The following is a 20808-nucleotide window of genomic DNA, read 5'->3' on the forward strand; positions in this document are numbered from 1 at the left end:
TGTAAGGGACAAGGGAGACCAAGACGGCAGGGAGAGTTGGGTAGAAATATGATAAGGAGATGAAAGGAGAGACGTCATATAATAAATCTTGCTTGGCGGGACGCGCGATCCTGCAGATCTTCAGCCACTTCACGTGCCACATAGCACCGCCACACTTGCTGACTCACCGGATCATCATGCTCCTTTCGGCCAGCAGCGCAGTTGCTTCTTCGCTCTGACTTGCGACAACTGGCTGATCGTCGTCTCCGTGTGCTTTTTGGATGCTTCATGCGACAACCCCCCCCACCAATCTTTTCCTCGTCCATCAAATCGCCTCGCCCATACACCCACCCACGGGTCGGCCTAACTACCCTTCCGAAGAGCTGCTTCGTTCCCGCTGCTTGCTGGAGAGCTTGCGTCTCGAGATCACTTTGTTTGGTTCCCAACAGGCTGAAATGCTAGAGATTTCCAGCTGCCATGATCGAGTCAAAGATGCATTTAGAAGACTGTAAGGCTTCAGTCTGGTGAATGACGGGGTGACGCTAACGGAAGGCCAACGAATCAACAGGGCTGGATGACTTGTGTGTCCGTTTCATTATAAACCTCCCGCGTGAAGAACTTGAGTCGGTGGAGCGGATCTGTTTCCAAGTTGAGGAGGCACAATGGTTCTACGAGGATTTCATTCGACCGCTCGATCCCGCGCTCCCCTCGCTGACTCTGAAGGCATTTGCGCTGCGCATTTTCCAGCACTGCCCGCTCATGTCACAATGGTCTCATTACCACCACATTACGGCCTTCTCCGAGTTCCTCGCCTACAAGACGCGAGTGCCCGTGCGCGGTGCGATATTGTTAAACCATGACATGGACGAAGTCGTCCTGGTCAAGGGGTGGAAGAAAGGCGCCAACTGGAGCTTTCCCAGAGGCAAGATCAACAAAGGTGAAAAGGACCTGGACTGTGCTATTCGTGAGGTCTACGAAGAGACCGGGTTTGACGTGCGGGAGGCCAACTTGGTCAAGGATGAGGACAATGTCAAGTTCATCGAGATCACCATGCGCGAACAGCACATGCGGCTCTATGTGTTCCGTGATGTGCCCCGCGAGACGCATTTCGAACCACGCACGCGAAAGGAAATCAGCAGGATCGAATGGTACAAGCTGTCGGAGCTGCCAACGCTGAGGAAGAGCAAGCAGAACGATGAAGGGTTTGCTGTCGCCAATGCGAACAAATTCTACATGGTTGCGCCATTCTTGAATCCGCTCAAGAAGTGGATCGCCCAGCAGAAGAAGGTAGATGCGAAGGCCGGACCGAAACAGTTCCTCGCCGAGGACTACACTTCCATGGACGAGACTGGTATCCCACCGTCCGCAGGATTGGCCATTCCCAGCGATCTTCCCGAAGTTACCTCTCCGCAAGATGTATCCTCTCTCAAGCGTCTTTTGAATATCAGCGGAGTTGCGCCTCTGCAAGCGCAAATGCAAGCGCAAATGCAAGCGCGAGCTCCAGCACCCGTTCAAACATCTGCTGTTGACCCATCCAAGTCGAATGCACTGCTGGCTTTGTTGAGGAGTGGTTCGCAAGAAGCTGTCCCCCGGATCCCTCAGAATAATGTGCCACCACCAAGTGCTGCTCTTCCCAGACCCGAGCAACCGGCTCACTTGGCGCCAAATTTCTTCCCGGGCTTTCCTCAGCAGCACCAGCACATGGGGCCATCTGCCATTGTGCACCAGACGTCTGCTCCTCCGTACCAGACAATGTCAGGCCCTCCTTACCAACCTCCACGCCAGGCATTCCCGCCCATGGCACAACAGGGACCTCCTGCTAGACAATCTGCGATGCCAGCGTTTCCTCAACCACCTGCACCGAACTACCACAATCAGTTTCAGTTTCAGCAGTCTCCATCTTACAATGTTGCACCCCCGAAGCCTGTACCAGCGCCGTTCCAGCAGACAGGCGATCCTCAATTTTCACAAATGGCTCAACCGTCTCAGGATCAGGGCGCCAGAGTTCCTCCAGCGAGCAAGCTGCCTCCACCCAAGCTCACAAGTCACTCCCTCGCGCTTCTGAACGTCTTCCAATCATCCAAAACCCCAAAGAGCCCAGCTGCAGCTATGGCGGCACCTCCTACACAAGTGGCACCTCCTGCACAAGCAGCACCGATACCTGCCCCGGCCAAGTCTCAGCACCACAGCGACCTGTTGAATCTCTTCAAGGGACCTCGCACAGTGCCCGCTCCTGAGCCTATCGAATTGTCAGCTCATCAATTCGTCCCACCCGCTGGGCACTCAGACAAGCAGATCCTTCAGCGCCCTCAAGACCACACCAGGAAACCTGTGAATGTCAATACAGGCATCAGCCAACCAGCGGCTACTGTTTCTGGGCCCATGAATATGCCGCAATTTGAGGCCATCCCGAAATCGACAGTCAAGAAACCAGTCAATGGATCAAGCCGGAAGAATAACACGAGTCGACAGGTGCAAGGGCCGGCGTATCAACAACTATCATCTCCCATCACTATCTTGCCTCGGCCTCGTTCAGCAAAGCGAGAGCCCTCGGAGTCACCCAGGCATGCCGCACAGGCACCGTCTCAATCCCCTGCCAGCAAACCCGAAGCTGTCGAACAACAGAAGCCCTTCCAGCCTCAGATCTTGCGTCGGTCTGAGAAGACAGCCGAGAAGCCGGCTTATGAGCAGACGCTAATGTCAAAGCTTGGAGGCCCCGACCAGAAGCCGAGTTTGCCCACCGCGCAGCAACCACTGGCACCGCCAATGAACGATTCCAACCGTCGGCCTAGCCAGACTTCCGCGCAGAAGGACACCTTGCTGTCCCTGTTCAGCAAGCCGCCCACATCTCCGCCTTCCACATCGGCAGCACAGTCCACCGCGAACCGACAGCCGGCAGCAACCCCTGGGGTTGTCAGCCCTATTTCGTTCGTCGCTCAGCCTAGCAGTGTGGATTCTATTTCTCAATACGGTCCTCCTTCAGAGGGAGGGATGAGCAACACGCCCACTGCCAATCGCATTGCCTCGCCTACTGACAAGGCGTTCCTGCTTGGGTTCCTGGAAGGTGTTGCGAAGGGCAATAAATGAGTTTGGAAACCCTTGTTCCTACGTCTTTTTTATCATTGTATCAGGTGCAATTTGGGTAGTGCATGAACAGATTAGTTGCATTCAGATATATTCATCAGTACAGGTCATTCTTTATTGTATTCAAGCTCGTAGAATCTCGCCTCTCTCTCACTTACTACTGTGAGTACCTATACATAGTTCGCTATTCTGCCACCGCCCGCCGCCCCACGTCATCTGCATTTGTCATTTCCAAGCTGGACAAGCTGCTCGTCAACTTCAACAATGATGCGCCCTCGCTTCTCCGCATGCCGCCGCTGTCTAGCCCGTAGCAGACACTTCACAACAACCGCACCAGTCGAGCAACACGCCCAAAATGCCCCGCCACCTTCTCCCCCGGCAACCGGATACGCCCGACTCACAAACCGCGGACTCATCTCAATCACAGGTGTCGACAGCTCGACCTTCCTCCAAGGCCTGATCACCCAGAATATGCTGGTAACCAACGACCCAAGCCTCAGAATCCGGCGCACAGGCTCATACACGGCATTTCTCAATTCGCAAGGCCGCGTCCTGAACGACGCATTCATCTACCCGTTTTCCGGGACAGAAGAAGAGTCCGGGTGGCTGGTTGAGGTGGACAAGAACGAAGTCTCGACTCTGCTGAAGCATCTCAAGAAACACAAGCTGCGCGCGAAGCTGAAACTCCGCGCCCTCGAGGACGGCGAGCGCTCCGTCTGGTCCTCGTGGAAGGATCACCCGGAGCCCCGCTGGGCAGCCTATAACCTCGAGACCGAGGCGTCGCCGTCGCCTTTCTCCACGTCAAATGTGCTGGGATGCATTGATTCGCGCGCTCCCGGGTTTGGATCGAGATTGGTGACGCCCGGCTCGGAGGACCTGCGCGCATATCTCCCCGATGAGACACAGATTGCCGGGTCTGAGGTCGAGCTGGCATCGTACACTGTGCGCCGGATGTTGAATGGTGTTGCGGAGGGGCAGACGGAGATTATTCGTGAGTCGGCGCTGCCGATGGAATGCAATATGGATATGGCGCGCGGGATCGATTTCCGGAAGGGTTGCTACGTCGGCCAGGAATTGACGATCCGTACGCACCATACCGGTGTGGTGCGGAAGCGCATTCTGCCTGTTCAGCTTTATGGTCAGGGACAGTCGGAGAGCGCAGAGATTTCATATGATCCGTCGGTGCAACTGGCGTTGCCGCCGGGAGGGTCGAATATCTCCAAGAGTGGTGGTCGTCGAGGTCGGAGCGCGGGGAAATTTCTCAATGGCGTGGGAAACATTGGTCTGGCCCTGTGCCGACTGGAGATGATGACCGACATTGCTTTGACTGGTGAAGGCACCCAGTATACTCCCGGGCAGGAGTTCAAGGTCTCCTGGACCACCGATTCCGAGCAGCCGGTTGAGGTCAAGCTGCAGGCTTTCGTTCCATCCTGGACGAGAGACTTCATTTTCTCCGGCACACACAAGCCCCCATCACGGAATACCGAAGTTGATGGTGAACGGGCGAAGGGTATGGTGGAACAGTTGGAAGAAGAGGAGGCGCAGCGACGGACAGAGTAAATCTCATTGCATCTATGTACAACACGGTATATTCCAAAACGATATTCTTGTATATAACACGTGCATTCTATAATCGCCACTCATATAAGCTAGGGGGTATCTCGAATCTCTCTCTTAAAAAAAAACAATGAGCCCGGGATAATGCATATCCGGAATAGAGGTCAACGTCAAACATTAAGTGGCTTTCGCAGCAGCAGACTCCGCAGCATCCGCTGCTGCGTCCTCTTTGGCCATTTTCTCGAGAAGAGCCTCGCGCTCCTCTTTCTCGCGCTGTGCGGCCTTCATGCGCATCATTATCTGTTCTTGAAAGCTAGGCGCACCTGGTGTTTTCGTCGCAGGATTGAATGAGGACGCCTTGGGAGGATTCGCCGGCACGGAATTGAACGAAGCAAAAGATGGCGCTTTGCTACCATTTGTCGGTACCTTCGTTCCTGGAAAGTTGAATGACGACGTAGTCGTCGAGGGGGGCGGTGCGGCTGTGGTGTCCTGCTTGGATGGCGAGGGAGAAGACCTGTGCTCTGTGCCGGTCCCCAGATCGGGCTGCGTGCCGGATGCCCAGAAAACGGAGTCGATGACAGCCCATTCCCCAGTAGCAGCATGCGGACCAATCTTCTTCTTGCTGTCCAGCACCGCCGAGTGCGCGCTGACAATGGATGCAAACACCAGCATGCCCGTAGCAACAGTCTTCTTCTCGCGCTTCTCCCCCACGCGTTGTCGTTTATCCTTGAGCAGGATGGTATGTTCGACTTTGCCGAACGACGCAAAGAGCGCCGCCAATCGATCCTTATCCAAATCCACCCCAGGCCCTTCTCTGATCCAGCGCACCTTGACCGAACGCTCCATCTCCGGGACATTCATCCCACCATCCTGCGAACGGTCAACCCGCTGGCTACTCCTATCCGCAGCCCGGCGAGCCTCCTCCTCTTCCTCCCGTGTCTTCTTCTGCTCCTCACTGGCTTCCTTCTCCAATTTCTCCTGCGCCTCGCGACGCATCCGTCGATTATTCTCAGCAATCCGTTCAATCTCGCGCTGCAACTTTTCCTCTGCATCGTCATCACCAGCGCCCATCCAGGTCCTCTTCACACCCCGCCCAGCACCAGCACCCATCGCCGCAGCCGCGCCAGCTCGTTCCCTTGCCTCGAGATCCTCGCGCATTTGCCGCTTCGCCGAATCCATCAGGTCGCGCTCGCGCTGCTTGCGCTGTCGCGCCTCCCGCGCATTATCGTAGAGTTGCCGGACGGATGGGTCAGACAGGACATCATTGGCGATTTGAAGGAGGTGGAACTTGTCGATGTCTGCTGGTGTTGGGTTCGCGATCTTATCGGGGTGGTACTTTAGTGCCGTGCGCCGGTAGGCGCGTCGAATCTCGGTGTCGTTCGCAGCAGGGGAGAGGTCGAGGAGGGTGTAGAAGTCTTCATTGGAGGCGGCGTGCGCCTTAAGGTCGTCTGACATTTTGGCAGCTTAAGGACAGAGGCGGCTGCACCGGGTTGATTGTTCAAGTGTCGGGGATATGCAGAAGGTTGGTTGCAGTCCCTCTTCGCAGCGTCTGCGGAATGGAGTTGCAGGGCCACCGGGGACTAGAGCTGAGAATAAAAGCTGGCAGGAGTTCTCTCTCCAGCTCAAGTCATGTATGTTCAAAGAGTGAAGCGAGTTGGTTTAGGGGAGAGTTGCAGGTCGACGAGGAAAAAGAAGGCGTGGGCGGTGGCGGGATCTGGTCATCCCTATCGATAACAGATAACAACCGATAGAGCTGCAGTATACAACTCACCATACTCTTCTTCCCTCTTCAGCAGTCATGCCGGATCCTTCTTATCCCATCCAGCTTCATCTGGCTCTGGCTCTGGCGATAGTCAAATACAAGCCCCCAGGCCAGGACATCAAAGGCAAGCATGAGCATCTGGAGTTCTACACCAGCACTAATAACGATCACAGGCTACTTCGTCCAGATTCGACAATCCATCAAAAAAGACAAAGATTTGCAATTAACGGCTCCCACCAAATTCTTCGATAGTGTTGGTTTCTGGCAGCAAGCGTTTGAAGAGTCTGAAGCAGAGCAGAGCAAGCTCCGCGATCGAATCTTCGAACTAGAACAACGGATTGAGGGCCTTGCGGCCAAACTGCGTATGGGCACAGTCACTGATAGCACGGACAATGGACTTCCAATTGTGGCCGGTAGAAATACGACAATTGGAGAGCCGCCTAGGAAACGAGCTCGAATGCGGAAAAGCACTCGAAGAGAGTTGCCTCCTGCTCTTGAAGATGATGAACTCCCGAAGCTTGAAACAGGAAGTCAGTTTTTCATTTGCTTTGGATGCGGTAGTCGCTGACCTTACCTCAGCTCTGTCTATCCTGAGACAGCTCTACAATCTTCAAAAAACGATTCAGAAGAAGACAGATCCCAATCACCTGGCCACAGCAGCAGTCATGCTTTGCAAGGTAGCTGAACGGGAACTACTCACAGCAGAGCAAGGCGAGGGCAGTCAATCCAGAAACTCCAAGCCTCAAGAAACAAAGCAGTCAGAGCTCCCCGCTACGATCAACGCAGTCAAGCTGTCATTTCAACCTGTGAAGCGTGCCCTGGCTAGATTGCCCAGCACAGAGGATGGTAAGAAGTGCCGTGGTCAAGTCACCTATTACCTGGTGTGTCTATTCGAGTCGACCATGACGGCCCTCGCCCAACACTGCAATCCCATTCAACTCAGCAGCCGAAAACAGAGGCTCCGGACCAGCACCAGGATGAAAGCTCAAGCCAGTAAACAGACCCCGGTTGCTCCAACTCCTACAGATGAAACACCTCGGCATCTGACGGGATTACTCTACGCCATGGCCCAGTCACTCGATTTAGCTTGCTCTCCAGACCGGGAGGTTATGGAGGGGCTCTTTTATGTTCTTCTCGAACGTATGGGTGATATACTGGCTCTGTCTGTCGGTACCAGTCAGGGAGCACCGCTACCTGCAGCGTGTGGCCGGGCGGGACATGAGAATGTATCTGCTCAAAATGTGCAGGCTGAAGGGTTGTACCTGGTCTGGCTGTTAGAAAAGATGCTTGCCCTCTTGGCCAAATCTCAATCGCCATGCTCTGCCACAGCAGACCTTATCACAAAGGTCAAGGATCGTCTTCAGAGAATTCTACGACAGCCTGACCGGGGCCGCGAGAGTTCTCAAGCCCAGAGCACCTTGATACGTCCGGCAACTCCTCCACCCCAGAAGGTTGATTGCAAATCATTCAACGAGCAAACATTCTCGGACTGGTTTCAGCAAGAATTGTGGCGCTTGGCCGGTGCTGATATGCTGGCAGTTATCCTGGCACCAGACTAGACGATCTAGATGCCATTTCGATCTTAATCACGACTCCGCTTTAATTACCAGCACCTACACAACAACTCCATTCCCGTTGAGAACTGGATGATCATCTTCTTCAATACTCTTCCAGCCTGAAAATGCGGGCAGTGTTTCGTCCCATGGTGGCACCTTATCAACCAAAGAGTCCTTTATGGTTTGATTATTTTCCATGGTCGTCAGCCATTAATATTGAAAACCACTCTTCAAAAGTAGAGAAAATGGGTGGACAGTCTCTGTGAGCATTATTAGCAATAGTCAACATCTCTTCCATAGTCCATCCTACCAAGCAAAATACGATTGATTACATCCCCCAGCTTTGAGACCGACAGTGCCATAGATTATAGCATAGAAAAGAAAGCCCTAAAGACATGCTTCTCCCACCAACTGAAGGAGGAGGCATTGTACGGTCATCCCCGCTGCTCGATCGAAATGGGAGGATCGTCGTCCGATTTGACGACAATCATCAGTGCATTCTGAGGGTCACTAGAGGGCTCATAGATTCAGGGTACTGCCTTGCGCTTGAGGATCGTCTAGCGGTAACGGTCGGGATGGAAGTGGACGAGAACACCAACGATTCAAAGGCCCTCCCATGTGATCGGCTGTGCAGCAGATGTTTTGCCGCCGTGGCGGGAAGGTCATAACACACTGGCATGATAAGAAGAAACTATATACTTTGCTCTTATCTTTCTCCTCTTGCCACTTTCTCTCCTCCCACTGCTCACCACTTCCTCCCCGGTCTTCCTCCGACATGGTGCCTCCCTACTCGCCCCCCCAGCAGGCCGTTGAGAAGAATGATCTCTACATTCCGGTAAATGGCCACCATTGTCTATTGTCCCAATCCATGCTCACCCTGGTCTTTTCTAGCTGATCGACTTCAGTCCGTTCTGGTCGGGCACTCCGTCCGATAAACATTCTCTGGCCCTATCCATGATTGACGCCCTCAAGGCTTCGGGCTTCTTCTACCTCAAATCCCATGGCATTCCACCTAGTGAGGTCTCACGAGTGTTCGATGCGTCAGCCCACTTCTTTGCTCGACCCCAGACCCAGAAGCTCGAGCTGGGCTGGACTACTCCACAGTCGAACCGAGGTTACGTCGCAGTGGGCCGTGAGCACCTCGCGAGCCAGATGGATCTAAAGGAAACTATGGAGATCGGTCGGGAGGGTGTCGTAGAACATCCCAACCACTGGCCTGACCATTTTGACGACGAAGGGAAAGTCTTCAAAGAGCTCATGCTCTCTTTCTTCGACAGGTGCAAGAACCTTCACGTGCAGATCTTGAGCGCCATTGCTCTAGGGATGAATTTGCCTACCAGTTTCTTTGACCAGTTCATTGATCATGGTGACAACAACTTGCGCCTACTCCACTACCCGCCTGTTCGCAAGGATCTCTTTCACCAGAGCGTGCCCACCGATGAACATAGCGACTACGGATCGATCACGCTGCTCTTCCAGGATCGCCACGGTGGACTGCAGGTGCGCAGCCCGACGGGCACATTTGTCGATGTGATCCCGATTGCGGATTCTATTGTTGTGAATGCGGGAGACCTGCTGGCTCGCTGGTCCAACGACACCATCCGTAGCACTCACCACCGAGTTATTGAGCCCCCAAAGCCTGTGGGGGAAGATCCCTCCACCGATGCTTCCGATACATATCCCTCGAGACACAGTATTGCCTATTTTTGCAACCCCAACCGAAATGCACGAATTGAAGCCCTGCCGGGCACGTTTGATGAGCATGTTCACAGGGACAAGAAGTACGAGGACGTCACAGCTGGAGAGTATCTAGTTCAGAAATTAGCTGCGACCATCTAACTCACTATTGGCACGGCGTTCTTCAGTCCTGTTCTTCTGCTTTGATACCCCATTCATCTATTTCTAGAGTCTATCTAAATACATCTATTTGGGAAATTCTAATAGACAGACGGCACAACTCCCAGCCTGCCCCCATCCGTAACCATGATACTCCCATTCAGATATCCCCCCGACGCACTCGCCATCCAAACAATCAATCCCGCAATATCCTGCTCTCCACCGCCCCTCGTCGCAGGGATAGACTCCTTGGCAAACGATCCCTCCGAAATGCCCAGTCCCTGAACGCCCCCGTTCGCATACAGCGGATCCGCCATCTCGGAGTGATACATTCCCGGCGTGATCCCATTCACCCGAATCTGGTACGGCGCTAGCGTCGTCGATAGCATCTTGACGAGATGCGTCGTGGCCGCCTTGGACAAATTATACGCATAGCTAAATGGGACCAGACGAATGAACCCCGCGATCGAGCTGGTGATGACCACCTGCGCACTCGGGGGTGTCAGGACGTCCCTCTCTGGCGCGGGGCGGCGCTTGTTGGCTGCTTCGAGCAACGGCAGGAAAGCGAGGACGGTGTAGTAGGCGCCCACGACGTTGACGTTCAGCACAGAGGAGAAGTCCTCCATTGGGATGGAGAACAGTGTGTCGCGCACTTCGGAGAGTGTGGGATTCGATCCGTCTGCCTTGGGACCGGGGGGACGCATCTGCGTGCCCATTGTCCCGCTATTCGCGACGAGGAGGTCGACATGGCTCGTCTGCGCTGCGATGGTCTGATAAGCGGCCTCCAGGGACTCTTTGGAGGTGACATCGCAGGGCACGGGAATGACGACGCCGCTACTCTCGGATTGGGAGACTGTTTCATGGAGGGCGTCCTCTCGTCGACCCAGCACGAAGATCTTGGATGCGCCGTTCGTTGAGAGCGTGCGGGCCATGGTGCGGCCCAGTCCTGGGTCGGAGTCAATTCTATCCAAGGGTCGGAATGGCAGGACGTCACTTACCACTGCCACCGCCGGTGATGACCACCACACGGTCCTGGACGGAGAAGAGTTGCGATGCTTGCAGGTGAGCCATGGCTTGGTAGGGGGTTGAGAGAGATACAGTGAAGAGACCAACTTCTTCCCCGCCTAACTTCGTCATTCGTGTTGATCCCTTCCCCACATCCGGCAAAGATCAAAGATAAGGGTTTCGTTGCACCGATCGAGATCCTGGTCAAACATTATGCACGACTTGGTCTGTGATGTGTAACATCTTTACAGCCATGTAAATAAACATTCCGGAAGCTCCGGATGGCTTGAAGCTCGGATTTGAATTCCCATGGCATTTGGCTTGCGGAGGACCATGGTAGGGTTTCTCTATCACCGACCATGTTGTGCAACATTTCGCAACAGTTTCCCACATTTACTTGCATATCAAGGTATTTGCAAGAGAACCAATTCTATGACTCGGGAATCTTTATTACAGAGAAACTCGAGTATAATTGAGGCCAAATCTTGAGTGAGCGGTTCATCTGAACCGTGCCCTAATCATCGTGGAAGATGGGATATTCACGACGGCAGCATCTTCAAGCGGCATTCTTTTCCATCTCGGGAGTTTCAAACTGAAAGATGTATGACAGCAGAGGATATGTAGGCCAATGGCCAGTGATCTCAGATTTACTGTCCCCAACGGTCAACATACGGGCCCTAACGGGCAGCCGACGCAATTGTTGACCGGCCCGGAATACATCCCGCGGCGTCTCTCGTCTCTCGATTCATGACCGGATACTGACCTCAAGAATCATCAATCTCCGGCTTCTCCTTTTGGACGCGTACGACGCATCCACTTTGGACCACAGTACTCCATCGATGGTGCTCTGTATTCATCTTGGCCATGTTTGCGTTGATGACATTTGCGCGTCATGCCCTGCGGCCTGCCTTTTGTACTCGGTGTTGCCCCAGTGGATGTGGTCAGACTGGCTTGATTAAAGAGAACTTACGTCAGTATGGCCTTGCGTGGATCCTATATGTACGCACCCCGACGGCTATTCAAATTTGCTTCTTCTTGCAAGCCTCGTGCTATACTTTCATCATCACCGAGCACGAAAAGAGAAAAGAATTGAGCATTGTCTGTCTGTAGATATGATCTGGAACTGTCTCCTCGTGGTGAGCGTGTTGGGCTCGCTGCCCTTCAGCTCTGCCGTTGCCGCCGACCTCGTTCCTCGCCAGCCGAATGACACTATGGTCGAGCCAACTCGAAGCCACCCGACTTCTCAGGCGCACACGCCGTTCACTGGGACCCCATCGACCACCGGTGTCCTGACTGCGTCCTCCATTGGCTCGGGGATTTCTAGCAGCGGACCGGCTGCAGGAGCCACCAATTACCCCAGTGATGGTCAGCTTCATAACGCCCAGCCTGCTGCGTATGTGCCTGCGGGAGGAGTGGGCACGAACGGGTCGGAGCCGGTGTACAATGCGAAGAGTGACTTTGACTATGAATCACTAGTATGCAACGAAAAAGACAGAAACAAAGATCAGAGACTAACAAGCATCCAGGCTCTCGCACTTTATCAGGAGTGGATCGAGCTCGATCTATTCCAAGACGGGCTCAACCGTTTCTCCGACTCGGACTTTGCAGCTGCGGGTCTCACCTCGGACGATCGGGACTTGATTGCATTCATGGCCCAGCAGGAAGCCGGACATGCAACAATGCTCAGCAACATCTTGGGTGCCGAAGCACCGCAGCAGTGCTCGTACATATACCCGTACAACAACGTACGGGAGTTTGTCGATTTCTGTCAGAAACTCACCCGGTTCGGCGAGTCTGGCGTGTATGGCTTTATAGCGCACCTCGACTCGCGCGAGGCCGCCACACTGCTGACGCAGTCCATCACCACCGAGGCGCGCCAGCAGATGATCTTTCGCCAGTTCGAGGGTCTCTTCCCCATGCCGGTGTGGTTCGAGGTCGGCGTGCCCCAGTCCTGGGCGTGGACGTTGCTGGCCCCCTTCATCAGCTCATGTCCTGCAAACCAGACGCGGCTGATTGGCAGAACTTTCCAGCGTTGTCGATCCTCAACCAGCCCAATCCGTTCACTGGCAGTAACGGGACCAGCGGCAACATTAGTATGAATGGCACTTCGGGCCGTAATCAGACCACCGGGCCGGGCGTCAACTCCCTGCGGATCCCCAAAAAGGCACAGGGAATTTCCAACTCCAGCTGCGGTGTCCTCGCCAGTAGCAGCCAATTGGCGTCTCTGTCGTTCCCAGGCCGCCAGGTGGCCTTGAAATGGGAGACTCCGGGCAAGGCCGTCGGTCCGAACAACAGCTATGTCACTTCGACTCAGGCCAGCAGCCCCAAGTACGTTGTGTGGGTGTCGCAGCTCAACATCACCTACACGCCGCTGCGGGTCCTGTCCAGTAATAGCACGCTCGGATACACATCCCAGCCGGACCTTCAAACGTACCAGGGTGATCCGGCCATCAACGGGACCATGTTCATCGCCATCACGGACGATGACCCGTTCCTGACGCCGTTTAATTTCAGTCTGATTAACCCGCACGTCGTTGCAGGGCCGGCACTGTACCAAGCTGGCTAATTCTGTTCGTAAAGTGGAAGAATCAATGCTGTGTAATTTAGTTAGTGAGAGCGCGTGGCAGCGAGGAGGAGGATGGTAGATGGATGGATAGTTCACTAGCTAAATTGACGATGATCTATCTGCCTTATCGCCAGATCCACTTCACCTGGAACACCCTTCTCTTCCCTTCTTGCCTTCTTCCCTTCACACGCCCTCTTTCTTCCCATGGCACCCCAGAACCGCAAGCAGCGCCGTGCTGCTGCTGCATCCACCTCCGCCAACTCCGAGCCCTCAATCCCTCTTTCCCATCCTCCACGCGACAGTCCATTGCAGAACACGCGCACCAAAACACTCTACGACATCATCGCGGAGCGCCAGAACCAGCTCCTCGACCAGGATGACCCGAAGAAAAACCTCTCTCCACCTATGAATCTACCGCCGGGAATGCGAGTAGTAACGACCAATGCAGCAGGGGAGGTTGTCGACACAGACGCAGACAGCTCGTCCTCAGAAGACGACGATGAGTTCGAACCCGAAATCAACAATAGCAACAACAAATCACTCCCGCCTCTACTCGACACTATCCTCCTCACTCTCCCATTAACAACCCTCCACTTCACCCTCGCCTTCCTAGCAGCACACCAATATGCCGAAAAAACCGACTTCCGCGCCCTCTTGCAAGAATCGCTGACCGTCACCTTCCCACTCCTCACCTTCCTAATTCATCTCGTCCACGGGCACATTTTCACCATCCCGATTCCACTAGGTCTCCGACGCCGGGACGCAACACCCAATGTCTCTGTCGGGCTAGTACGACGATTCATTTTCCCACCCTCCCTGCGCACAATTGCCTTCCTACCTGTCGCAACGGTGCTAGGTGCACACCTTATAGCCATTACGAATGGGGATCCGTACTACGCTGTTATGAAGAAGGCACCTGCGGTTGGAACTCTGTGGATCTGGTGCATTCTCGAGATGTCCGTGGGTGGGGCGGTGTTGGGTGCTTTGGGGCCTTTGGTTTGGGGGGTTTGGTGGATGGGGTATGGGATTGTGTGATCAACATTGGATGGCATTGAGTGAGATATGAGCTGGCAAGAGAATATAGCTCTTGACACAGTCCAATGGTTTTTGATATACTTGATTATTGCAACAATCGCCGCAAAATCCACGAACGACTTGACTTTGCTTCCGTTGAGGATTAAAGGTCGACGGCGACAATGACGACAGGAACCTTGTCCAGGTCCCGATTCCAGGTTCCAAACATCATTTCAGCTGACTGGAAAGTGACTTCGGTCGTTCTTGATGGTCTCGGAAAGACTCATCGCCGGCCGGCCCAGGATCTCCTTGACGGAAACCGTATACCTGTCATACCGCCCCTCAGCATGTAACTTGGCCATGGTCGTGATATGATGATCCGTGTGGTCCGAGCCGGTGCTTTTCTGGACCATCTCCTTCCACTCGTCCAACGACACTGGCACGTAGGAGATGTCCCGGCCCAGTGCGGTGGAGTACTCCGCGACCTGGTCGTACATATTGACCGATTTCGGACCGGTCAACTCCAAAACTTGGCCCGCATATTTCGAGGGGTTCATCAGGACCGTCGCAGCGACTTCACTCACGTCCTTCGCAGCAATGGGATTCACTCGGCTCTTCCCAAACGGCATGCTCACCGTCCCCGTTGTCTCAATGCTCTTGGCCGCATAACCCCAAAACAGTGGATTCTCCTGAAACGCTGTCGCCCGTAAATGCGTCACCGGCACGCCGGACCAGTTCAGAGCCTGCTCGCTTAGAAATTGCAGTCTATGCTGCGGCGACTCGGTGACATGCGTCAGATCTATCTCGGAGACTGACATCTGGGACATATTGACAAGCAGCTCGATATCGCCCTGAGCCCGCGCCGACGCCGCCATGACCATCGTCGACTCGAGGTACTGGGATGAGACGCTTGTGCTGAAGAAAATGCGCTTGCATCCCGCAAGGAGAGGGAAGACTTGTTCGGATTTGGTGAGGTCGGCGATCACGACCTCTGCACCTAGGTCGCGGAGCTGGGCGGCGCGGTCGTCATCTCGGCGAACCACTGCTCGGACGGGGACGTTGGAGGCTCGGAGGAGGGTGACTACGTGCCGGCCTACTCCCCCGACTGCACCGGCGGCGCCGGTGACGAGCACGGGTGTTGGATCTGGCATGGTCGTGGTGGTGTTGGTTACTTGAGTATGTCTGTGGAAGATGGCAGGAAATGCAATAATATTAGTCTCTGATCAGACTCCTTATGTATGTCTCTTTTCCGTCATGTCATCACACAGCTCAACCGCGGTTGACACACTTGTTGTCGTTCTTGGTCGGGGATAACTTAGTAGAGATTAGTCAACAGCCCCGAGGGACATTTTTGCCTGAACTCAGATTTGGGTTAAGACTTGAAAAGAATACTGTTCTTTTTCCTGGCCCTGTTTCTCAATGCGCTCAATCCAAATGATATACAGAAAATATATAAAGCCATCTAACACCCGATTCATGTTCATGCACAACTATGTACCCCGTACTTACATCTTCTATCATCTCAGTTTAAGTTCCTTGCATTTACGAGGACCCGAATCAGACAAGCATAGGATATTATGCTCATCAGTCGAGGAATGTTCATGGCGACAATGGCAAATTCACTAATTACATTCCATCAAATGTCAACCCAGTGCCGGCAAATTTCTCCCGGCAAAGCTCATCGAAAAACTCATTCTGAGAAACGGTGAACTGCTCTTTCCATGACCCAACCGTGCCCTTGCGAAAGAACTTGTCAAATTCTTTAACATCTCCCAATACATCATCCGACTTCATAGTCTGGAACTGGACCCTCTCTAGAATGTCATTGATTTTGGCCGCACTTAGCTCGATGTTCAAAAAAGCAGCAATGCGTTTCAGAGCCGCGGCTGTGTCCTTCTTGAGATCCTCATACTTCAGAAACAGAATGTTGTCACTGTCCCGGTGCTCCCACCAGCTCAACACATGATGGAACCAATCCCCTCGCTGGACCCGCCCCTTGACAAACTGCTCAAACCAGTGGTCCCAATCACCCTCGTAGTATCCCGCCCAACTTTTCCCCTTCTCGAAGTGGAAGTACGAAGTGATCACGTCCTTAGGGTTCCGCGCGATATAAATATATCGACAAGGATTGTTTGCCGGCACTCCGCCCAATGCCATGTCGTAGGGCATATGGGACTTGAAAATGCGAGGGTCGCTCGCTTTTCGGAGATCTTCTTCGCTTCGCGGATACGTCCAGCTGCTTTCCACCCAATGGAGCGAGTCGCGCAGAGAGGTGCTTTGATTCTCGGTCATGAGGACCAGGATGTATGAAAGCCAAGTTGAGCCGGATTTGGGGAAGGAGATGAAGCAGATATCCGAGGTCTTGGTCTCGATCCGTCGCGAAAGCAAGTATCGATTAGGTGTGACGTACGGAGGCATGACTCGACCCTCCAGCAACCGGTATTTGTACCCGTGCTCGCCAATCTTCAAGTCCTCCAAACATTCGGCGTGCCGCTCGTCGTTGTACTCAAAGACCTGGAGCTTGGATTGCGTCTGCTCGCCGTCTTCACGGCAGAGGCTTTTTTCATCGACAGTGAAGAGGCTGGATAGGACGGCGGTTCCCATTTTAGTGGGAACTAATAACGAGGTTTTTATAGCAGGGAACAATTATAACAGCGGACAGCGGAATATCTCTAGTATGTGGTTCTCAATGTGGCGGAACTTTGACGGTCACAACATTGATCCAGCAGGAACATACTGCGGCAGTCTGGCAATATGAAGCTCCGAAAGGGGAAGGGTTGATCAGCGCGTTGGATTCATTCTCTTGCCACGTATACTTGCATACCGATCTAATGTGCACGAAAGATGTGAGCTACTCACTTTGCCTGTCTCAGATCTATTCCCGTGGGGGTCGAATCGACGCTCACCGCTATATGTGTACTACCTGAGATTTTCTAATCTTTGCCCAAAAACCTCCTTGCTTTCAGAAACTCATAATCTGGCATTGACTTTCGAACCCATTTTTCGATCCACTCTGCTCCGTAGTCTCCAAATTCGTCCCTCCACTTGTGCGCTTCTTCCTCAATACAGCGGTTGCCGTTCCAAGCCTTCTCTTTCATAACGCCGGAAGAAGCGAAGAGCGTTCCTCGCATTCTCCTCATCGTTGAATCTGGAAGCTGATCAAGTTCCGATTTGGTCGCCGGGGCCCACTCAAACTGCAGCTTTGTGGATTCACACAACTCCGTCAACAACTGCGGATTTGTGATGATATCATCCCCGTCTAGAATCATGGGCTGGACCGCATCGGAGCCTGTTTTTATGGACTTTAGCCAGTCATAGACACACCGTGTCCAGTGTAGAGTGATGTTGGCCGTCAACCTAACTTCCTCTTTTATAACAGCTTCCGGGCCGTGGAGGTCAACAAAGGCCCGGTAATACGACGGAACCGTGAGGGCCGGATGCCGAATGAGAAAGATATGACGCCCTTCTGCCAGAACTCGATCGGGAAGTATTGTTTTATTCATTCGGGAATGCGTCTCTTGAAACCCATCTTTGGGACTCTGCACCGTCCATGGCGCCTCACACACAGTATCGTCTCCATGCACGAATGCGCTCAACGCTGTCGGGTCCACCATGAACCGGACATGCTCTTTGAGGAAGAGAGTTTTGTTCTCGGCTCGTGCCTTGTCGATCCACGCGCATAGGTCATCGTAACAGGACTGGTAGACCTTGGCGGCGTGGGCCCGCTCCGCCTTCGTCCAGCTTTGAACATGTTTGCCCGGGTAGGGGAGCGTGTTATTGACGACCACTGGGCGAAAAAAGTAACCTCCGCTCCAGGGAGATATAGTATTGGGTTGCCGATCGAGTGATAGAGTGTGGGTGAGCAGGTTCGATGCCGTACGCGGATACGTGAGGAGATAGATGACTCGGGGTTTAGGGTCCTTCATAATGGTTTTTGCTTTTTTGAGAAATGCAACTCTTACATATATGCACCTCGTTCGTGTCGAGGAACTAGATCAGCCATTATCCCCATGGCAATTACGGCACAGCCGCTGCTTCCAAAACTCTGAAAGCATCGCAGGATAAACAAAGCTCGGTAGCTGGTCTGCAAGGCCAGTCCCGTGTTGACAGCAATGTACAGGAGTAGCCCAACAACAAGGACCGGTCGCCGTCCTTTATGGTCCGAAAGACTGGCGGTCAAAAGCGGGACGAGTCCCTGCATGATCTAGATTCTCGCGTGAGCATCGGTGTTGGCTTTTGAGGCTGGTCCATGGAGAGTGAAGGGGAGCAGAAAGGAAAGCATTGGATTACCATGTATGCGGTGATTGTGAGGTTGATCTTCGTCGGGGAAGTATTCAAGTCCCTGGACAAAGCGCCCAGGGCGGGATAGTATATGTTTGCGGTGACAGGACCGAGGAAATTAAACAGTGAAGAAATCACAATGGAGAAAATCTTTTCTTTTTCGGGTAGGATGCAGTAGCTGGGCTGTTCTTGAGGCGGACTGACGGCATGGCTCTTCTGCGCGGGTGGTGATTTGGTGGCTTCTTCGACGTGTGTTCCCATTGATAAAATAATCAGGCCGAAGGAAAATTTTGAGCCGGAATAACGGAGCTCTAGCAGTTGGACAGAAACAACTTCGTAGAATGATGGAAACTAAAGCGCAGAATACGGATTTATTCTATCTTCGAGTCTGATTTCAGCTTTGTTGCGATTCGTCCTACTATGTACCACCAGTGAAGACGCAAGGAGTCAAGGGGGTGGTAGCAGGGCTGGTATGTGGTTGTTCTTGCAAGTATTCTTAACTAATGTTCAAATTAACCAAGGAACCCCTTTCCATAGATGAATATCTCCGCATATCTTGCAGAGGGCCTTTTCATCGGTCGCCGAATTGAGAAAGCTCACCATGACGATAGACTATCAACCCGTGACTCTTCCCAATGAGCCGCAGTTCAAGAGGCTGGTTCGGCATTGCATTGAATCACCAAAGCAAGTGGCAGTGTACGACGAAGGCTTGAAGATCGAGGCGAGCTATGAGCAGATGTTTCAAGACATACAAGCCACGCGGCGGTCCTTGGTGAACAGTCTGCCGCGGTCTATTTTTGGTAGCAACCGGTTCATTATCTCTGAGAAACAGACACTGTTTGTCTGTATTTTGGCACCGGGCAACTATGAATTCATCGTGGCAGCATTGTCGGTGTTAGCAACAGGGGGGGCATTGGTACCTTTCGGTGAGTCGTAGCTTCAACGCACGATTCCAGCTAGAAAATCAGTTGGACCAGATCTATTGACTTCACCAAGTCCCATCCATCTCCCCCGAAGAAGCGACGCATCCGCTGCAGTTATCTAATTCGACCTGTCTTCTTGCTAGCTCAGCGTTACTGAAGCGCGCGGTGGATATCCAGCGGCATCAACTGTCACTAGGTCGAAAATTGGCAGTTTTGCCCATTCAAACCGGGATTTCGTCTGTGATCTCTCCTACCCTTGTTGTAGATGACGATGCAGTCATTGGAGCCGATCGTCCGTGTCTAGTGGTTTTCACCTCCGGGACTACCGGACCCCCCAAAGGCGTGGTGATTCCTCGAAGCCTGCTGGACAAGAATACCAAGCCTAGCAAAGACTTTGTGACCCTATGCTGCCGCCCACCTAATCATCTTGGTGCTTGTGGGACTATGCTCAGTACGATCTTCACGGGTGGAACTCTGGATATCGTTCCCCGCGATGCCGCAGTCCTTTGGGAGCGACTTTGCAAATGGGACTCCACAGCCCTGAAGTCCACGCCGCCGCTCTGGCAGCAAATGATGGATGTTTTCCAGGAACGTATTGCATACCTGCCCACTGGCGAGCGAGATCAATACATTCGTGGGTTACGAAACCTTCGCTCGGCCGGGATATATGGCGCCGTAGCCTCGCCTTCATTACTGAAATTCTGGCGTGATCTTGGTCAAACGCTGACATCAATTTATGGAAGTACCGAGGCAGGGGGGTTGGTGTTGATGTCCACCAATGAGACTAATCCTCACCTAAAGGTATATGAGCGAGCGAGCCCCCTATTTCCTCCTTGGAGCATTGACAATCTTTTGCATTTGACACTTGAGCTAATTACCGTCCCTATCTATATCAGGATTGCATTGGAAGACCAATATCAGGCGTTATGGTGAGGCTTACTGAGGGTGACGAGGGAGAGTTGCTGATCAAAGCTCCCGCTATGTTCACTCAGTAAGTCAGATTCCATCATCCCCAACGCACTGTTTCTTCAGCGGTGTTTAACAAAAAGTCAGTTTCCTGGGAGATGACGCTGCCACTGAGGCTGCATTCACCGAAGACGGATTTTATAAAACCGGTGACCTAGTCCGCCGAGTCGGAGCTGACTATGTTATACTAGGTCGAGCCTCCACAGATTGTACGTCACTCTCTGAGCAAGCCTTGTGAATTGGTTCGCTCTTTAAACATTTTGCTAAACCGTGCTTTCA

At 53.2% G+C, this 20808-nt stretch overlaps 11 protein-coding genes across 11 annotated transcripts; 6 read left to right on the forward strand and 5 right to left on the reverse strand.

Moving 5' to 3' along the window:
- Positions 1 to 471: 471 nt before the first annotated feature.
- Positions 472 to 3066, forward strand: PFLUO_LOCUS4963 (mRNA-decapping enzyme subunit 2; the record flags this gene model as incomplete). Its single annotated transcript, XM_073782365.1, has 2 exons — positions 472 to 487; positions 548 to 3066. The coding sequence occupies 2 exons, from the start codon at positions 472 to 474 to the stop codon at positions 3064 to 3066; spliced, it is 2535 nt and encodes an 844-aa protein (XP_073639028.1).
- A 261-nt stretch (positions 3067 to 3327) lies between these two features.
- Positions 3328 to 4623, forward strand: PFLUO_LOCUS4964 (ccr4 associated factor; the record flags this gene model as incomplete). The annotated part of the gene is made up of 1 exon (XM_073782367.1): positions 3328 to 4623. One exon carries the CDS (start codon positions 3328 to 3330, stop codon positions 4621 to 4623), a length of 1296 nt encoding a protein of 431 aa, XP_073639029.1.
- A 174-nt stretch (positions 4624 to 4797) lies between these two features.
- On the reverse strand, positions 4798 to 6075 carry PFLUO_LOCUS4965 (uncharacterized protein; the record flags this gene model as incomplete). Its single annotated transcript, XM_073782368.1, has 1 exon — positions 4798 to 6075. The coding sequence occupies one exon, from the start codon at positions 6073 to 6075 to the stop codon at positions 4798 to 4800; it is 1278 nt and encodes a 425-aa protein (XP_073639030.1).
- A 437-nt stretch (positions 6076 to 6512) lies between these two features.
- Positions 6513 to 7941, forward strand: PFLUO_LOCUS4966 (uncharacterized protein; the record flags this gene model as incomplete). Its single annotated transcript, XM_073782369.1, has 2 exons — positions 6513 to 6912; positions 6962 to 7941. The coding sequence occupies 2 exons, from the start codon at positions 6513 to 6515 to the stop codon at positions 7939 to 7941; spliced, it is 1380 nt and encodes a 459-aa protein (XP_073639031.1).
- A 772-nt stretch (positions 7942 to 8713) lies between these two features.
- On the forward strand, positions 8714 to 9777 carry PFLUO_LOCUS4967 (uncharacterized protein; the record flags this gene model as incomplete). Its single annotated transcript, XM_073782370.1, has 2 exons — positions 8714 to 8773; positions 8830 to 9777. 2 exons carry the CDS (start codon positions 8714 to 8716, stop codon positions 9775 to 9777), a joined length of 1008 nt encoding a protein of 335 aa, XP_073639032.1.
- A 98-nt stretch (positions 9778 to 9875) lies between these two features.
- On the reverse strand, positions 9876 to 10845 carry PFLUO_LOCUS4968 (uncharacterized protein; the record flags this gene model as incomplete). The annotated part of the gene is made up of 2 exons (XM_073782371.1): positions 9876 to 10720; positions 10773 to 10845. The coding sequence occupies 2 exons, from the start codon at positions 10843 to 10845 to the stop codon at positions 9876 to 9878; spliced, it is 918 nt and encodes a 305-aa protein (XP_073639033.1).
- Positions 10846 to 11891: 1046 nt separating this feature from the next.
- Positions 11892 to 13345, forward strand: PFLUO_LOCUS4969 (uncharacterized protein; the record flags this gene model as incomplete). The annotated part of the gene is made up of 3 exons (XM_073782372.1): positions 11892 to 12254; positions 12306 to 12713; positions 12764 to 13345. The coding sequence occupies 3 exons, from the start codon at positions 11892 to 11894 to the stop codon at positions 13343 to 13345; spliced, it is 1353 nt and encodes a 450-aa protein (XP_073639034.1).
- Positions 13346 to 13549: 204 nt separating this feature from the next.
- PFLUO_LOCUS4970 (uncharacterized protein) lies at positions 13550 to 14380 on the forward strand (the record flags this gene model as incomplete). Its single annotated transcript, XM_073782373.1, has 1 exon — positions 13550 to 14380. The coding sequence occupies one exon, from the start codon at positions 13550 to 13552 to the stop codon at positions 14378 to 14380; it is 831 nt and encodes a 276-aa protein (XP_073639035.1).
- A 212-nt stretch (positions 14381 to 14592) lies between these two features.
- PFLUO_LOCUS4971 (uncharacterized protein) lies at positions 14593 to 15510 on the reverse strand (the record flags this gene model as incomplete). The annotated part of the gene is made up of 1 exon (XM_073782374.1): positions 14593 to 15510. One exon carries the CDS (start codon positions 15508 to 15510, stop codon positions 14593 to 14595), a length of 918 nt encoding a protein of 305 aa, XP_073639036.1.
- A 475-nt stretch (positions 15511 to 15985) lies between these two features.
- On the reverse strand, positions 15986 to 16963 carry PFLUO_LOCUS4972 (uncharacterized protein; the record flags this gene model as incomplete). Its single annotated transcript, XM_073782375.1, has 1 exon — positions 15986 to 16963. One exon carries the CDS (start codon positions 16961 to 16963, stop codon positions 15986 to 15988), a length of 978 nt encoding a protein of 325 aa, XP_073639037.1.
- A 329-nt stretch (positions 16964 to 17292) lies between these two features.
- Positions 17293 to 18285, reverse strand: PFLUO_LOCUS4973 (uncharacterized protein; the record flags this gene model as incomplete). The annotated part of the gene is made up of 1 exon (XM_073782376.1): positions 17293 to 18285. The coding sequence occupies one exon, from the start codon at positions 18283 to 18285 to the stop codon at positions 17293 to 17295; it is 993 nt and encodes a 330-aa protein (XP_073639038.1).
- Positions 18286 to 20808: the final 2523 nt, after the last annotated feature.

Source organism: Penicillium psychrofluorescens (assembly GCF_964197705.1).
Source record: "Penicillium psychrofluorescens genome assembly, chromosome: 3".
Classification (NCBI taxonomy): domain Eukaryota; kingdom Fungi; phylum Ascomycota; class Eurotiomycetes; order Eurotiales; family Aspergillaceae; genus Penicillium; species Penicillium psychrofluorescens.